At 39.8% G+C, this 18,470-nt stretch overlaps 2 protein-coding genes across 3 annotated transcripts in view; both read left to right on the forward strand.

Moving 5' to 3' along the window:
• The window catches only part of PTPDC1 (protein tyrosine phosphatase domain containing 1), a 350,874-nt gene that overhangs the window by 61,033 nt on the left and 271,371 nt on the right, over nt 1-18,470 (forward strand). The window lies entirely within an intron of this gene.
• On the forward strand, nt 8,476-9,647 carry BOD1 (biorientation of chromosomes in cell division 1). Its single transcript, XM_085624577.1, has one exon. The coding sequence runs from the start codon at nt 8,476-8,478 to the stop codon at nt 8,980-8,982; it is 507 nt and encodes a 168-aa protein (XP_085480703.1). The 3' UTR covers nt 8,983-9,647.

Raw genomic sequence — 18,470 nt, forward strand, 5'->3', positions numbered from 1 at the left:
ATAGATCTTACAAACCAGGTTATTTAACCGTTCATCACTTATTAACACACGTGAAGTCCTGCATCTCTTCCATATTACTGCATTAAGTTTGTGAGCATTTAGCCTCCTTAATATTCTTATTTGCAGCATCCTGAAGGCACTTAAAAATACATCCTACTTGCATTCCGGCGTTCTTCAGGGTCATTTAAAGTTGCATGTTCAGTTATGACTGTTGCCATGCCACTTAATCTAGAACCCTGATGTCAGAGCTGCAATTGGAAGTGTTCCCTGATTGTTCACTCCAGTATGGAAAGTAAGTCTTGCTGGATGGGAAAAAAAACTCCACACCTAAAATTAGTTGTCATTTTGAAGGAGTCAACCCCAGTCAAATGAAATGGTACTTGCCTTAGTCAGTAGCATTGTACTAACTATCTGTTAAACATCAGTGAACTATTTAAAACTCATCTACTCGACAAGACTGATCTCTTAAGTACTTCATCCAAAATCTGCATTAATGACCGCAAATAGCCATATCGAATGGGTCCTCTACCCCAGCTAAATCTAATTGCAATTTAGACAGACACATTAGCTGCTTTCTAGTAGTGCCCCATCATGTGGCCAACATATTGAATTTCTTATAAAATGCTCAAACATATTGTTCCTCTCCTGTAAAAACACCTCAGTGTCTTTCTGGTTAATGCCTTGATTCAGTCAAGGATCGACTGTCGCAATACGGTTTTGCAACACGCTCTCAAGAAATATAACGCCCACCTCCAGTTGCAGAAAAATGCCACTGTCTATACTTAGTGGAGAAAACGTCACAATTCGGTCTCCATGCAAGAATAAATCTTCATTGGCTTCGGGTCCATATTAGAACTTTGTTTAAACCCACAATCATTGTTCATAGGGCTGTTTAATGAATCTCCCCTGCACTTCCAGAGAAAGAAATTCTATGTATATACCTTCCAGAAGCCTATATTTTGAACACCTTTTTTAAATTACAGATTCCCAAAATATGTACCACAATTTCAGAGACCAAGCTTTTTCAGATGCAACCACTATATCCTGTAAAATGCTTCCATTGTTCCATCGAAGTCAGTCTTATCTTGCTTTCAGAAAGCCTCTTATAACCCCTCTTTGGTCATTCTCTTCCTTTTAAAACCACCCTTTCACAGCTAAAAAATTCTCTGTTTTAATTCATCTAGTGGTTTCAAATTGATGTGTTGGTGTTTAGACTCGAGAAACTAATTATTTGGCGTACGCACAGTTTATAATTGTTTTAATTAGAATACATTTATTTTCTCCCTTAGATTTTATTGTTACTTTTTCAGATTCTAATTTGTCCGATCAGTCCACCAAATAGTTTGTGAGTTTCTCAAATACTTATGAGACTTAAACATCTAAGCATCATTTGTCATCACCATGTCTTGGTGGGAGCTGGATATAATTAAAGGTGATGATAATTAGTTTGAACAGGATACAACTTTTATTTTAGTATCTACCTAACCTTTGTGCTATGGCTGGTGATCCAATACTTTCCAGTGCTATTTTCTTTCCATTATTTATCCTTTAGGTTATTCTTGTGTTTTTGAACTGTCTTCTAGTTACAGTAATTCAAAACCAATGTCTGTGCCATTAGGAATCCTATTTTTCGATGAATTACTGTAAATTAAAACATTTCTATAATTTTTCACACTGCTCTATTGAAATTATGGGATTATTTGTTTTAAAGATTTTATTGCAAGTCTGTGACTGTCATGCTTTGGTGGTGCCATGTGTATTTTTTTGTTTGTGTGTGACGTGCTTGCACTTGCTTGCCGAAGGCAGGCTTGCTGGCTTTGTCTCTGCTTTGAAGGAATCGCATTAGCTGACTAATTTGCTCTCTCATGTGGCAATCTTTCATTGTTTGTCTGTCCAAGATGTATAATTTACTATAACACTAAAGTCCGTAAGATATGGTCTCATTTTACTTTGATGGTTCTTACCCTTTTGACTTCTGTAGACCCCCACCTAATCATTACTTGAATCTGGGATCCCCACTGAGCCATTACTGAAAGCCAGAAACCTCAAAACAATACACAAAATAACAGAAATAGGCATTGATCAAACAAATAACCCCAATTAAACGTTTTATTAAATTAAAAAACAAATCTAACCAAACAAATAAAATTAATTTATTGGAAAGGTTGGACTTTTTTAAAATTAAACTGCATTCAGTTTGATACATTTGCACTGCTCAAACCAGTCAATCGGAGGAAGCCAACTATTTTTACCCTCCAATTTCAAATACCTTCCCATGTAGGGAGCGTTTTTAAATGTTACATTTTGCTTCTTTTATCTGTGTAGACTTCATTAATCTGTTAATATTTATGTCATGTGCTATGAATTTGCGGACCCCCCCGAGTAGGCATTATGGGCCACAGGGGTTCCTGGGCCACAGACTAAGAACTGCTGATTGGGAAGCTGGAATTGTGCTTGACTTTCCCACCATACACCATTCTATTCTATATGCACACGTTGTTATAAAGTTGTTTACCAAATTTTGTACCCACTAGGAAGAACTAAAAAAAAAAAAAAAAAAACACTTAACATTTACCTCTTCCTGACTGTGCTATTTACTGCTCAATAGACTACACCACAGTGCCGCCCTACCACTTGATTCCCCCTCAAGCCCCCTTCCTTGAAGTCATTGTTCCCCCTTTCTTACAGATATCGGATTGCTTCGCTTCAAAGAGCACTCTGTCACATCAAGGATCTACAAAGTTAATTTATGGGTAGGTAAGCAAATGTTTTACTTGTTACCCCTGACGTGAATGTGAACTGTGCCCCTTCTGTTAAAGTATGTATGTAGGATGTGATGTTTGCTACCTCGTCTTGCACAAAGTAAATGTTTTTGGCACAAATGTTTTACATGCACAACACAATACATATGATTAAATCCTCATAATTGACTTGATGTTTAGATTCTAATATCCACCTTAAGAGCTAAAAATTGCATGTTCCTTGTGAGCCGCCTCCTTTTTTTTATTTTTATAAATGGGATGCTTTGTAACATTACTGAAATTGATGGTGAACCACAGGAAAAATAAGTGTTTTAAAAAACTCTTTCTATTTGGTGCATAAGACTAAACATTTGCAAGAAGTTGACATCCTGCATAGTAAATTAACCCTCCAAAAGCATCTTCATAGCCAATCAATTTCGAAGACTCCAAGCACTCGTCTGCCAGTTTTCATCTGAAGATCTTCAAAATACACCATCCAGGTTTTCATACACTGTACTAAGATTTGAGTGATTTTTAGAGAGAGACTATGATCCCCCCCCCCCCCCCTATTTTCACAAATTTAATACCTTGCCAGTGGTTCTAAGGTAGTTGCGATTTCTGTGTGACATGGAGGCTTCTTATTGTGCTAGTAGAAGCTTTTCCACTGACATGCATGTCGTCTAGTGGTGCACGTAGTGTAGACTGATAAAACTGTTGCTGTAGTTTGCTAGCCGGTTTCAAGTAGATGTTCATTTTGGTTTCACCATCCCTTAGCTTGTTTACCTAGTACTGCTCTGCCACGTGGAATAGATATTGTTGAGCACACTTCAAGAGGATGACCCTCATGGCATTCAGCATTTAACCCTGAATGATGACTATTAGACTGAACTTATTCCCCACTCAGTTGCCACTTGTTATCCAAGCCTTATTGAAAGCTTTCAAGCTGCCTCTTAGTAATTTGTAGCAGAATTGTGGTGTCATGATCCTCCAAAAGTTGGGTTCTTAAGATGTCTAGTAATAAATATACGAATAAATTAGTTGCTTTAGATCAACCATCTAAGGCTAAGAAGATAGCCTTTTTTCCTCATTCTTAAGTGAGGCTTCCATCAACAGGTGGTTCTGATAATGTCTCACTAAATGTTTCAAATCTGATATAATATACAATTTAACCGATTAACAAAAAATATAGGTAACATTTGGAATGACAAGAAGTTAATGTGGGGTTACTGTCTAGATTTCCATTTTGCCACTGGTGGCCTGAGACTTAACCTTACAGTTGGCCCCACTGAGCACCCACTACACCTCTTTAGGGCAGCAAAGTCGAGCAGCCCAAGGCTTGCTTAATCAATCAATTAATCAATCAATCAATCAGGGTTGGTAAAATGCAACTATTCACCCGTGAGGGTCTCAAGGCGCTGGAAATCGTATAATGTTAGAGGCTTGGAAATCAATAGACGATGCACTGCAAGAAAAAAATTAAATGTCCAGCTAGCACAGTTATTTATAAAAACACAATACTGTACATAAAATTCAGACTGCCCTTCCAGTATTTCACTGGTATGTCATCTAGAGGTTATGGCGCCTTTGAGGAGGTGGGGCTGCTTCTGCTGTTCTACTAGGGCACGTTTTAATTGGTAACTTAATGCGCAAATGGCTCTTTGTCAGAAATATCAGGAAAAATGTTGTCGATGCAGCCCACACTATCTGATCTTTTGGCCTGAAGTTTGGTTAGTTCAGGCTCACTGGAGCAGTGTCTCCCCTCCTTTGTTTCCTCCACCTGGAGAGAGAAATGCACAGTACCTTCTTTGTCATTGATGGTGTTTTTGGGGTGTAGGCATAGGACACGCCTCAAGGTGGTGTGCTTCCGTGCATGGCCCACCGAAGGACGATCGCCTGGTCTCTGTCCTGATCCAGCGGACGTAATTGTGGTCTGCAGTGTGTGGGTATATGCATACCTTGCTAGGTGAGCAACGGCACCACCTGTACAGGTGGTGAAGCAGCTGTGTGAAAGTTGCACAGCTTGTAGACCAGTGCATCTTCTTATGCTGTACCTTATTTGTGGCCAAACATAAACCCCTTCACCCAAACAGAGCTATGAGCCTAGCCAAAGTGGTAATGGTCAGCTGTAAATGTCCTTTCAGGCGACTGGCTAGCTTCGTCCTTGGGCCATTGGAGGGAACTGCTAAATTTGTTCCTGGTGCTTTCAGTGCCTCTCACTTCTAGGCACTATTATTCTTTAGCAAAGCTCAAAGTTGGTTCTCAGGAGTGCCCCAAAGTCACAGGCACTGCAGCTTCTCAGTAGCCTCTGCAGGGACACACTAGTGACAAGATCTCACCCTCTAGCTTGAGGGATGCAACTCTTCCCCAAGTTGTAGCATCAGTTCATTGAGGCCTTAGCTCCTTCAGTGTCCCCCTCCCTTCTAGGTAGTCCTGCAAAAGGACCTCCTAATGCACTCCTTCAAAGAAGTCAGTCAGCATCTTATTTCAAGGCAGGCACCAGGACATCTTCAGTTAGGTGATAGAGCTCACCAGTTTTCTGGTCCCAAATCTGACAAAGGAGACTTGGTGGTTAATGCCTCCTCACTGGTGCACAACATAGTTTCTTGTTTGCATCTAGTGGGGACACTGGATTCTGGTAGAGAAATTTTGGCTCGAATTTCTGTCTCATCTTGAAGTTGAAGACCGTTTTTCTGTATTTCACCAATCAACTCCGATATGGCTTTGGGCAGCTCTTGCATTTTACTTATTCTATAAGACTGGTATAGCCCTTGTCTTTGTCTTTAGGTGCCTGTTAGAAGATGACTCGCTTTTCGAGTCTCCTGTCAAGGGAGACCCAAAACAAGGGCACAAAAGAGGGATGTATGGCCCACCTAACTACATGTTAACTTGTGAGGGGTAGTCATGTCAGTGACCAATAGGTTAAGAATGAGTAGAGGAACGCCCTCGAGCTTCTGAGACCCTCTGTCTCCTCTCATCCACACCCTAAAATCTGACCCATTGGAGGATCTCTGGAATGTCCTGTAAGAGCACAGCAACCATCTGGGCCTTCTCTCTGCTCCATCCTAGGTACCAGTTTGATTCAGAAAAATAGTGGGTACATTTGTGGCCACACCCAATCTATACATATCGTATATTTACATAAGATATACTTATTGTGCTGTCAGTTTCCCTCATAGGTAGAGCTAAGGGCCTGATCTGGGAATAAAGGGGAAGTCAGTAGGTGATGTTTCCTGACAGAAGGCAGGTAGTCTGCCTTCCACTATAATCTTGTCATTGCCACCGCTGTCAGTCCTCAGCAGCCCAGTTAATAGGAAGGTACACTTAAAGTGTCGTCCCTGTGCCTAGAATCTCTGGCCCCTGGCTTCCATGTGAAGGAAGTGTGCTGATTCTTCCAGAAAGTGGTTTTCTTTGAAGTCTTTGCATTAGAGGTACAGAAGATATTCTTATGACTAATTTGTAGCTTGGATTGTATGGATCATCTTTTCAGTTTGTAGAATTAAGTTTGTTGGATGAAAAATTAAGATTTTCTTTCTCTTTAGGTTATCACGTAGATGTCTCATCCTGAATCCTGAATTTTCTTGCTTTGGTGTTCGGTGAGTACCTCAATTTAAAATGCGAGCAGCACCAAACACAAAAACCTTGAGCATATAAAGTGTTCAAAGAGTACAGTCATTATAAACAGAACTAATACAAGATGTTTCGTCCTTAGTCTATTTGCAGGGATGCTATATTGTATTTGTTTTTGTAACCATGCATTCCTGAGTTAGCTCACAGAAGTAAACCGCGTAGCAGTGTAGTTTTGAGATTTAGAAACCCCAGCATAGTTCCAAGGGTGCCGTGCATATTTAAATTGTCTATTAAGATTGCCTTGCTTACGTGAGTGATGTTTTTGAGTGAGAAATATTTAGTAGCATTGGAAATGATTTAAAAGTACAGTTGTTTCAGTTGTCACCCTTTTTTGAAAGACTTGGCAGTACATTGTTTTTTATATGCAGGGAACAGTATAAAAATTATGAATAAATAGAATGTATTGAATAATCACATTAAAACCATATTCCATGCTATTTGCTGGTGAAATATCTCTTTACACTATGTACACATGTGTAGGACATATTAAGCATTTTATTATTTGTTTATTATTGCAATACAAGGTAATTAAGTGACCTCTCAAAAGTCTTCTATAATTTCGATATGTTACACAAAACCATGCCTATATAATTGCACCTTTTTGTATAGAGTCGCAGCAGTCATAACGATCTAGGGATATTTAGGGCATTTATCCAAATCAAGACCATGGCATTTTGTTTTGGCCCTTTGGCCAGCAAAAGCATTCATTTTCCAGTATTTTGTTTGTTTATTTGCTGAAACAAAAATTAATAGAATGCATTCACTGTATGCTTTTCTTATTTTTCTTTTCAGCACCCAACACCATAGCGTTTTTGATACAAAGAAAAAAATAAGTTTACCCTATAGTTTGTCAATACAGTTTTGCTTGTGGCAGAACATTCATTTATGTGGTTCCTCCTTTTAGTTTCTAAAACACTTCGTTGGTTGTTTGTTACCTGAAATTGCTAGTTTTTGTCACTGTACATTTTAGCTGGAATTAATCTTCTTTGAATATACTTATTGTTTTGCATCTCCTTTGATTTCAAGGGAGAATATTCTTAAAATACATTTGACATTAATATTCATATGGGTGTCTACGTCTGTACAACACACTGCTAACATTTGCAAGCTTAATCTCATTTAATAGGTGCAGTATATTGAAACAAATCTGTGCAAAATGTACATTAAAACACCCACTTCTCTCTAGTATATTACAAAGGAGTGATGTATTAAGTTTATACTTTTTACCAATAGTTTAAATGTGTACTGGACGTTAGCCACAATTACAACATCGTAAATTGTTAAACCATTCAAAAATGTGTTTGACGAACTCCAGTTTCAATATTTATCTGCCCATCCAAGATTATAACACTTGTTCTGTGAAGTGAACAACTTTGCTAATGTTGCACTATGATGTAGCCAGGTTCCATAATAGAATTATATTTAATAGATGCTGCAGGGGATATCAGTTAGACTGTTGGCATAGCGATGCCAATATTCACCATATTTGTTTACAGTACATATTTGCATTCGACGTTATTTGAAATGTCCAGCAAAGACTTGTAAAATTGGTATGTTAGTGAGTGCTAAGATTTGTAATTGACTTGGCTTTTCTCAGTAATTGCTAAGCTGCTCTATGCTAGTCTTATGTTGCAGCAACCACTTCATTGCTTTCTGAGCCTGCTTACATGGTAACTTGTATGACACAGCTATAAATCTAAGAATACAAGTTACTTAACTTATAGAAATTAGCATCACTCTTTTAGGGACTGTTGACCTTGTATTTGGTTTTGTTGTAAACTTGCCCTTATTTTTTTTTTTATTTTTTTTTTTGTAAGTCTGTCCCCTAGGTGACGGCTGTTAGAAAAGATCTGGTTGTTCACTAAAATACAAAAACTGATTGAATTCATAAACAAATAAGTGTGCTTTCCATGGTGCGTTTATTTGTATTACTAAAACACTCGGTTGACTTAATTTAATACAAGAAACAAGAAATAAACTAGTATTGTTATTATGTGCACAAGCATGAATATTGACTGACAAATTGTGATTTTAATTTTTTTCAGAAGTCTGAATACGTTTTGTGAAGGCGGTCATCTTAACTGGTTTGATTTGGACTGCAGACAACATGGCAGAGGGCAGTGGAAGTAGCACAACTGGCTCTACCCCATCAGCAGGGCAAATAAACCCAGCATCCCTACCACCAGGCGACTCTCAACTTATTGGTCTCATAGTTGAGCAACTCAAGAGTCGTGGTCTCTTTGACAGCTTTCGCAGAGACTGCCTAGCTGATGTTGATACGAAGCCGGCATACCAAAATCTGAGGCAGAAGGTAGATAATTTTGTATCAACACACCTAGACAAACAGGAGTGGAATGCAGGAATGAATAAAAACCAACTGAGAAATGGATTGCGGCAAAGTGTGCTTCAGTCGGGGATGCTGGAAGCTGGAGTGGACCGAATTATTTCTCAAGTTGTGGATCCAAAAATGAATCACCTCTTCAGGCCACAAATAGAGAAGTCCATTCATGAATTTCTAGCAGCTAATGCACACGATAATGGGCCAGCTCCCCATCTATCCCATTCTCTTGTAGAGCCCAGTATGCAAGATCATCCAGCCCAAGGAAATGTGTAACTTGGAGAACTTGTAGCTCATCCGCTTACATGTACAAGTTACATTTTAGATAGTATAGCATCCAGTTAATTTACGCTGTCCTAGAAAATGTACATGGAAATAAACAATTCAGTCAGATAGGGATATGTTGCATGAGCTATTATGAGTGACTGGGAAGGACACTATTAGAATTAATTTGGATGTACTGCTTTTGAGATGGAATATTTCGATTTTGAGCAGACTATTGATTCCACTTCATGTGGAGTGTGAAGGTGTAGAAAAAGAGGTTAGCTCTTTTTAATAAGGCTCAACATGATAGTTTATTGTGGTCGTTTTTAAAATTATTTCAGCCTGGCACTTCCAACAGCAGCCAGAAAATGTACACCTGGTTATGCTGGAAGGCAGAATTGTACTAGTGTGGAATATTTTAACTCTTCTGTGTTTACATTGTAACAAAGTTGTTTTGAAGTTCCAATCTGCTTTTAAAATACTGTGAAATGTTGAAGTACATAGCTTTTCATGGGTATATGATGCCAAGACACATTTCAGGGTGTCCATGAAATGTTTTAAAGTCTACTTGTTATATTTATAATTTTATGTTAAAATCTGTTGTATTTTCCTCGTGCATGCAGTCTGATCTCTGTTATTGTAAAACGTTTCCAATAAAATTAAGTGTTTATACTGGATGTTTTCTTAAGCAATTACCTTTTCTCTAGTTACCATTCACATAATAGTAGTGGCATTTTATTTTTATTTATTCTTTATTTCGGTTAAAAATAACCATAAAAGATTTCGCAAAATAGTACAATTTTCACAATACATCATATGGGAAGTAAAATGCAATACAATGCTACATATTTCATTATGAAGTCAAACTAAATTTAACCAACCAATTTAGTGATGTTCTAGCGGTATCACGAGTTTCTTAAGTATTAGATTATTCAAAAGTATTAATATAAAAAAAGATTTTAGTAACAACTCTCAGGACATTCTAAAAAGACAAAATAAAATACATGTGAACAATTAAATACCGGTAAAAACATTTCTTTAAAAAAGATTTATCATGTAATATACAAGTAAGTATATATTTAGTTTAGTTCTAGTAAAGTGCGCGTGCCAAGCTCATAGTAATTTCCCATTCATTTTCTCAGCCTAGAGTTTCAGACCTTCCCTTTTCCTTATCAAACTTACACCAAACAAATATCGACTAACACTAAAAACCACCGTCTGCCTGGTGTCAGAACGTAGTAGTCTTTCTGCTTCAAGGCATGATCTAGTACCAAGCAACTGGCAAATGGGTTTTATCCATTTGTTCCTACAGCGCACATAGGCCGGACAGAAGAACAGCAGATGTCTCGTTCTCCATTGCACCTAAATCACACAAAACGCATCTGTCCTCCTCGTCCTTGCCCAGCGCCCATTTTACTGTGTTTGCCTTTATTTGTAGGATACCATAGCGATATTTAAGGTATAAGGACTTAGCTAATTGTGCAGGGCTCGAAAAATGGTAATAGTCCTGCAGGTCTAGTACCTTCAAAAATCTCCTCGACCTAACTTCACCCTACTTGACCTCCGTCTCTGAAAGCGGAGCAAATGTGACAAGTTAACAAGATTTAAAGGCATCTTTATTGCTCATTAGCTTTGTGAGCAATAAAAATGACTTTAAATCTTGGTAACTTGTCACATTTGCTCCGTTTTTAAAGACAGAGAATAAGTTATTTTTTTTTCCTACTCGCCAGAAAGAGCGAGTAGGACCTAAAAATAGCTTGTCCTTATTAATTCTACCTCGCATATGCGAGCGGGCGAGTGGATTTGTCGAGCCCTGATTGTGGCTGTATTTCATCCATTAAGGGTTCAAAATTCCAAGCTATTTTCATTTGGAGGAACCGTGTGGTTAATGACCCAACCCTAGGAGAATGGGACACGGAGTCAGGAATAAAAGACCAGTAGGATTCCTTTAAAAGTTTTTTTGAGGCAAATGTCAAGTCGGACGGCTCATCCCAGTAATGCCTTAATCCCAATTTAAGAAACCAATCGTGAATGTGCTTTAACCAAGGCAAACCTACACCTTCATTTAGACCGAGAATTTCTACAAGACCCTCCCTGTAGTGAATAAGCTCCTCTGTACTCCATAAGCGAACCCAAAACAACAATGGTCTAAGGTTAGCCTGGTCATCCACATGATAAAAATTTAAATCCATCAATACAGGAGTCAATGGTGTTGGTGTGGGCAAATTTAATATTTTTCTAAGAAACTTATTTTCACCCACATTGAATGTTCCATTTACCGCGGGACCCCACAGCTCTGTTCCATAGAATGAAGCAGATTGTGCTTTATATTTATAGCGGGTGAAATTGCTTTGGATGTACTACCTTCGATTTTCCTGATTAATGGGAATGTGTTCTGGAGGAGTATAGTTCTGCTTTTTTCTAACTGGGGCCTCCAGGTTAATTTTGAATCCAAGGTAATACCCAAATAATTAAAATCATGCACAAACTCGATTAATTGATTATCCGCAGTAAAATTTTTCTTAAAAGTTTTGTGTGGGTTAATTGACATATATTTTGTTTTACTGGGATTTATTTCTAACCCCTTGGCTTTACAGTATTTCCCAAATGAGTTTATTAAACTTTGTAGACCCTTTGGTGTTTGGGAAATTAAAATTGTATCAGCAAAGAGGAGTGCCGGTACAGGCAGCCCTCCTAGCCTGGGGGAATCATGATCTCATCCCAAGAGATAATCAGGGATGTCGTTAACCTATAAAGAAAATAAAGTCGGAGCTTGAACGCACCCCTGTCTTACGCCCCTGTTAACCCTAATTGGTTCAGTTGGTTCGCCTCGTGGACCCCATCTGACCTTTGCCCAGTTGTCTTCATGTAGTCCTATAATTTGTAAAAGAATTTTCCCCGGGACCCCTTGGTCCTTTAAGGACTTCCACAGGAGATGCCTAGGGACAAGATCGAACGCTGCTTTTAGGTCCACAAAAGCGATATACAGATGTCCCTTCCTGAATAATATAGATTTCCAGGCTATACAAAGGAATCTAAAAACCTGGTCTATCGTGCCAGTCTTCACTCTAAAATCTGCCTGATACTGTGATAAAAGTTATGTTCCTCAATCCATTCAATCAGTCTGTTTAAAATTTGCCTGGCGTATACCTTCTGCAAAACATCGATCAGACTAATTGGTCGGTAATGAGATGGGTTATGCCGATCGCCCTTCTTAAAAATAGTCGTGATCTCTGCCCCTTTCCAGGTTTCGGGTAAAGGAGCGCCTGAAGCAAGAGAATTGCACAACAAATTAATATAGGGGCCCCACACACCTTTATCATGCTTCGATAGGTCTCCAGGCATTTTATCGGAACCAGGCGCCTTTCCTGGCTTTAGTGCATCTATGGCTATGAGGGTTTCCTTTAAACTAAAGGATAAAGGTGCAGTGTTTAGTGTAGTTTCGTAACTCATTGGGCAAAAGTCAGTGTCATTTGGGGAAGAAGAGTATAGACTAGAAAAATGTGTTATCCAAGTATTAGCGTCTAAGAAAAGATCCCTACTACATCTACCATTTTTGTTGCCCTTTGAGATTAGCCGCCAGAAGCTAACTTGGTCTTTTTCTTTCGCTGCTGCTAATAGTTCGTCCCAAATGTTCGCCTCTAACTCTTTCTTTGTGGAGGTTAACAGTTGCTTATACTCTGTCCTTTTTTCCCTTAAAGCCACTGTGTTTGGAGCTTTAGAAGCCGCAATGAGCTCACTTTTTATAGTACGACATGCTTTATTGTACCATGGGTTTTTCAGCTCAGCCGCCACCGTAATCGCATTGTTAGCTTTCTTCGGGATTTTACTTAGTATGGGTACCAAGTCCTTAACTAATTTGCAGTGGATATCCATTATTGGAATATCTGATACAGGGAAATCTACGTACAGGGAAACCCTATCTACGAAAATGTCATAGATTTTTTTGATAGCCACTGGGTTATTCCCTATCGAAGGCCACTTTAAAGCTCTCCTGTTGTTGCTTACAAGTGGATTTATAATTCCATTATCAAATTCCCCTATTCTCAGGGTGGCAGAATGGAAAAGGTCAGCTGTCAATATCAGACATAATGGATAATGGTCACTCTCTATTCTAGTTTCGACTTTTAAGTCAATGGCCATTGGCCAAAGCTCAACTAAGATCATTATATAATCTAAGTGGCTTTTTATGTTCTTCCTAGTAAATATGTGCGCAGCTGGGCTCTCTGATGGTAAACGGCCATAGCAAGCTCTCAAGCAGTGCCCCGAAACAAGTCTTAGTAACTGGGCAACCGCTACTGTACATGGCACTACTGACTGGCTGTCCAGGAGTGGAATGTATTTGACCAAATCTTCTTCCTGAAAGATATTTTCTAGCCCAACCACAGATTTGTATCTGCGGTTGAAGTCGCCTCCCACAATTTTCAATGCCCTTACCTCGATCGTGCTTAAGAAGTTATCTAGCTGCTCAATTACCGTTGATAGTTTACTTATTAAATATGGACTAGAGTATATATTTATTATGTAGACTTCCTTTTTATCGGGTGTGTAAAATTTTATTCCAAGGATATCCTCTTAACATATATCAACTGATTTAACATCTAGACCAAGAGTAACCTTTACCCAAATACAGAGGCCTCCTGAAGGCCTCCCTCTAACATAGGGGATAGCACATTTACTAAATGTTTTGTAGCCTACTTTATGTAGAGGTTCCACGGCCCAAGTTTCTTGCAGCATAATTATGTCTTACTGGTCAATGTACTCCTGCAATACAGCATCTTCTAGATTCCATCGAAGACCTGCATCATTCCAGGAGATCAGTGCTAGCTCCCTTAGGCTTCCAGCATCACTTTCTTCCATGCACCCAGTTACTGTACTTAATATACAATCAAGTCTAGTATGCCTTGTGCAACAATTAACATTGTCTACAGGAACCATATTTAGATTAGTGGAAGTAACTATGGCAGGCCCTTCCTCCTGTGTTTGCAAAGTTACTGCAGAAGGATCTACACATGGCACTGATAATTGTCAGTCTTGGGCATCCAAGTCTGACAATGCATGGTATCTGTTTGTCAGTGGCACTATATGCTGCCTAGATGTTAGATTCCATTAAAAAAAAAAAACCCAGTGGAAGTGCTCAGCAAGCATAATTCCTCATTTCTATTCAAAATGTGGCATACCAGCTGTGGCCGACGAAAGTTTACCACTATACAATCCCCCTCTTTGTTTTTGATAGAGTGGCCAAGCCAGCCTACCCTGCGGACCATTATTATTTCCTTTGTGTCCCTTAATTGAAAGTCCTTCTATTTAGCTAGTCAATCTATGGTTTTATTCCGGAGGTCTTCCCAGCTTTCTCTCTCAGTTGTTCTAAGGGCAGGAACACCAGCTAGTATTAACGTATATGGGCATGAAGCAGGGGGCAAGTTTAGAATGTCCATATTGGTGACTCTATTTAAAATATGAGCCCTCGCTGAACTCCGTGCATCATGTTACCTTTCCACTTTAGGGAGTGCTGTACAATTCCTTTGTGTCTCTGATGGTTCAGGGCCAATTAATGGCACCTGGGTCCCATCACCTGTACTAGTCTGCATAAAGTGGGTGGTATTGCCTCCGTTTCCTTCCATCGATTGGTGTATAGTTCTTTGTACGATTCTATCCACCTTTTCAACCCTATTTCCCCCAGTATTATCTTCAGCCAATCTGGCCTCACTATTTTGTCCTAGGTTTTTTAGTACTATTTCTAAGCTAGTAGTGGCATATTTACTTATTAAATTTAAATTATAGCATGGCCGTAAAAATACTTATGAACAATAACTATGGCTAATGTGAGATTGATCGAATTAAGATTGCTTAAAGAGAACAATTTTACAAATCCAAGCTGTGTAATGCGCATTGGCTTTTAACTGCCCAGCGTTTTTAATGGTAAGCTTATAGTGGCGTTCATAGCAATCTTCTAGCAACCAAGATGGCAGTACAGGAAATCATGTTGAAATTCTGCAGCAAGAAAGTCTGCAACAATGGGGAAAGCAATGGCCCTGATGGCAATGAAAAAAGTTAGCAAAAAGTAAACTATCCAGAATATGCATTTATGAAACAAGAACTAGATGCAGTGCCATAGCGAGGTATAAATAGGAGGTGCCTCACGTACTCTACAGCCATGAGCTTCCTATTATCCCATCGACACCTACAGGAATACAATATTATCCTATTATCCCATCAACACCTACAGGAATAGGTCATAAATTGAGAACTAAAAAAAATGGAGAACACCGCGCATTCTGAAAAGGCTCATTGATAAGTGGGGGTGTATCGTTTCCACAGACCATCAAAGTTGTTGGGTCTCAATGCATACATATCCCTTAGGAACCAGATTATTTGCTGGCCGTAGCATTTATTAAAGGTATTGTCCTAGAGTGGCAAGTTTTGAATGGCACTGGGGTTTTAGGAATTGGAGGGTTTTGTTGTATTGCATCATTTTTCACTGTAATAGAAGAAAACTGTGATATATTTGCCCTAAGAAGAGAAATTTGGAGTCTGGTCTAGCCTGAATGCTACTGGGCCAATTCTCTGTTGCATTGAAAGGGTGTTAGCTGCATAAATTGAAAGTACCAACTAAAACTAGAGGAGTATGACATGCGGTAGAATGTCTTCTGTTTTAAGTCTTTATTTAAAAATTATTTTTTTTTAAACAATAAAAACATGACGGTGTAAAAATTGTTACATTTCTTCTGGTATACACACTTTGCAGCCTTACCTGTGGGTTGACTTGGCACCTGTCTCACAATAGTATATGCAGTGCATAGTTTTTACGTGTTTATGGATGTGTGATCAGCTCTGACAAATGTTATTTGTTTAGAGTTAGACTAACTCAATGTGGACACATCACTGTAGGTTTTCATATTAATTAATCAATGCAGCTTAGCCCATCTGGCAGTGTGTTCTTTAACAATGGTGTCAAAACTGTATCCACTGTGCTACCTGTGCTCCACCACCCTGGCTGCTGGCACCAATTATAGGCGAGGCAATAGTAAGTTTTGTCCACCATCCATGTTTAAGGCAGCTGCCCTGGCCAATGTTGCTGCAAAACCAATACCACAATTGGTGCTTGGCTTTCTGTTTCGCCTTGCAGGGTTTCTGGAGCGCAATTAACACACTCCGATACACTGTATGTAGAAGTTGCAACCCATTGTGCAGGGATACTACTGACCATACTACCACTAGCAGCTTGGCAGCTTTAGAATATAGGACATTGCTGGTTGAAGAATGCAAAACGAAAAAAGCAACCTCTGGGAGCCAGGAGGACAGGGTCGACAAAATTACACCTCCCTGAAGCAAACTCAATAATTTATATAAACCATGTGCTAAGTTTACAGAAATTAATATACAAAATGAAACGTATCATTTATTGAAAGATAAATAAATACAAATATTTAGACCACAGTTAAAAACAAGACTGTCAAGGAATATTACATAACTTTTTAAAATATTAGTTTATTTTTCAATAAATGATCTTTTGTTTTTTATATTTTGGCACAATATAAATATAAATTAATTATTGGGTTTGCCTAAGAGAGGGGTATTTTTTTCTTGGCACACCTGGTTGAAGAGCATCATGCAGGGCTGAGAGCTCATCTGCTCTACCAAGACGTTGTGTCAGCGAGTCAGTCTTCCTCCAATTCTGTTATTCTAAGACTGCAGCGACTGGCCTTTTAGGTCAAAGCTAGGAACCTGGACCCAGGACTGCTGCATTCAAAAGTCTGTCTGTATAGCTTCACAATCACTGGTTGGCTGTGTTTTGAGGGCATTCGGTAGAGGATCAGACCCTGCCTAACAGCTGAGCTGGTGACACACGGCAGTGTGGCTGGGGTGCTCTGTGGTCTCTAGAGCTTTCCATCACCGAGAAATCCTAGCCATGTGGAGAAGTGTGGCTCAGGGGTTAGAGGCGGCAGACCCGGAAGCTGAGATCGGTCCTGAACCAGGGTTCAATTCCCCGCCTCGGCGGGTCTTGGGCTAAAAAAAAAAAAAAAAATTCCACGGACTCGATAATTCTCGCCCCGGTGCCTCCTCGACTCACGGGTTTACACTCTGCGACTCTGGGCAATAGCTTGCTTAATCTCCACAACGGCCCCTCGCGGCGGGATGCCTGACTTTCACCTTGTGGATACCCTGCTATCTCACAGGGGAATACCAGGACGGGTTCCCTAAGCAAGCGCCGGGAAACCCACAGCGGGTAGCTGTGCGCTATATAAGTATAAATATACATTTACATTTACAACCTTTCGCTAAATTTCCATAACTACCAAAATGTATTCTTTTGCACTTGAGCCCATCACTTTTATTCTCTGCAAGCAGGGGGTTTTGGGCCTCTTCTTGCAATGTTAAAGTAAAATCACAAGTCCCATAATGCTTTACGCCGTTGGATAAGAAGCCAGGACTGACCATTTAACATAAACGTATTACAACTGCTTGCAAGCGTAATCCCCTGCTCGATCCATTGGATTGCAGGGTGCCATTAAGAGTACCCGCCACATCATTCTGTAACACATCTTGGGAGGCATCAGCAAGCTGAACAGTGTGCACTCACTGGGTTGGATGTAGCATCTGTTTATTAAACCTCTGTTTTTAAACTTATTTACAATAGGATCCCACAGGTCTTTTACTCACTGGTGAACTATATTTTGCGGACTTCTGTTGTGTGCCTTTACTATTGCGTGGATTTCCTGATTATGGTGTTCGGTTGTTGTAAAGTGCTTCATCATTTTGGTGCGTTGCGTTATGTTACAGAATTGTGTAAAACTTGTTTCTCTTCATCTTTTCTGAACACACAGTTGACCATTGACAGGCTCACTCTGGTAGTGGATCTCCTGTCCGCTTTCTCTGAATATACCTTGGCTGCTGTGGGGTATAAAAATACCTGGGTACTTTTTAATGGGCATATTAAGCATAAGGTTTCTTTAGTGTTTGTACTGAGAATATCCCCTTGTTCCCTTGTTGCAACTAGGTTGCTCTGGCTTTATCACCTAGGTTGAGCCTGACTAACTCCTATCTGAAAGAAACACGTTAGTTAGATTCCTCACCTTAGAATATCCCCAGGCGTCAGACTGGATCCGGAAGATTTTTCGTCAGCAATACCCCTTGCGCGTCGCTAGGCGTCGTCTGCGGCTCCGCGTCCGTCGTCGTGCGCCGGAATGACGTCGTCGGAGTACTTAGACGCCGCCCTCGCGCGCTGACGTCAGTTCTTCTTTTTTCCGCGCCAGTAAGCGCAGATCCGGGAGAGCTACCCCTTTTAGTCTTTTTTGACTAAGTTTTTTGATCCTTTTTGATCTTGTCTCGACTCCGGTGCCGGTAGGATGCCTGGTTTTAAAGCCTGTGCTGACTGCAACCGCTTGATGTCGGTTACGGACCATCACCGCCGGTGCCTTTACTGTTTGGGCCTCGACCACGACGCGGAGTCGTGTTCGGACTGCAAGGCCCTGACCTCGAAGGCTAGACGGGAGCGG

Source organism: Triturus cristatus, chromosome 9 (assembly GCF_964204655.1).
Source record: "Triturus cristatus chromosome 9, aTriCri1.1, whole genome shotgun sequence".
Lineage (NCBI taxonomy): Eukaryota > Metazoa > Chordata > Amphibia > Caudata > Salamandridae > Triturus > Triturus cristatus.

Excerpts from the sequence above, each read along its gene's own strand:
- BOD1 (XM_085624577.1), top strand. The coding sequence starts at position 8,476 with ATGGCAGAGGGCAGTGGAAGTAGCACAACTGGCTCTACCCCATCAGCA.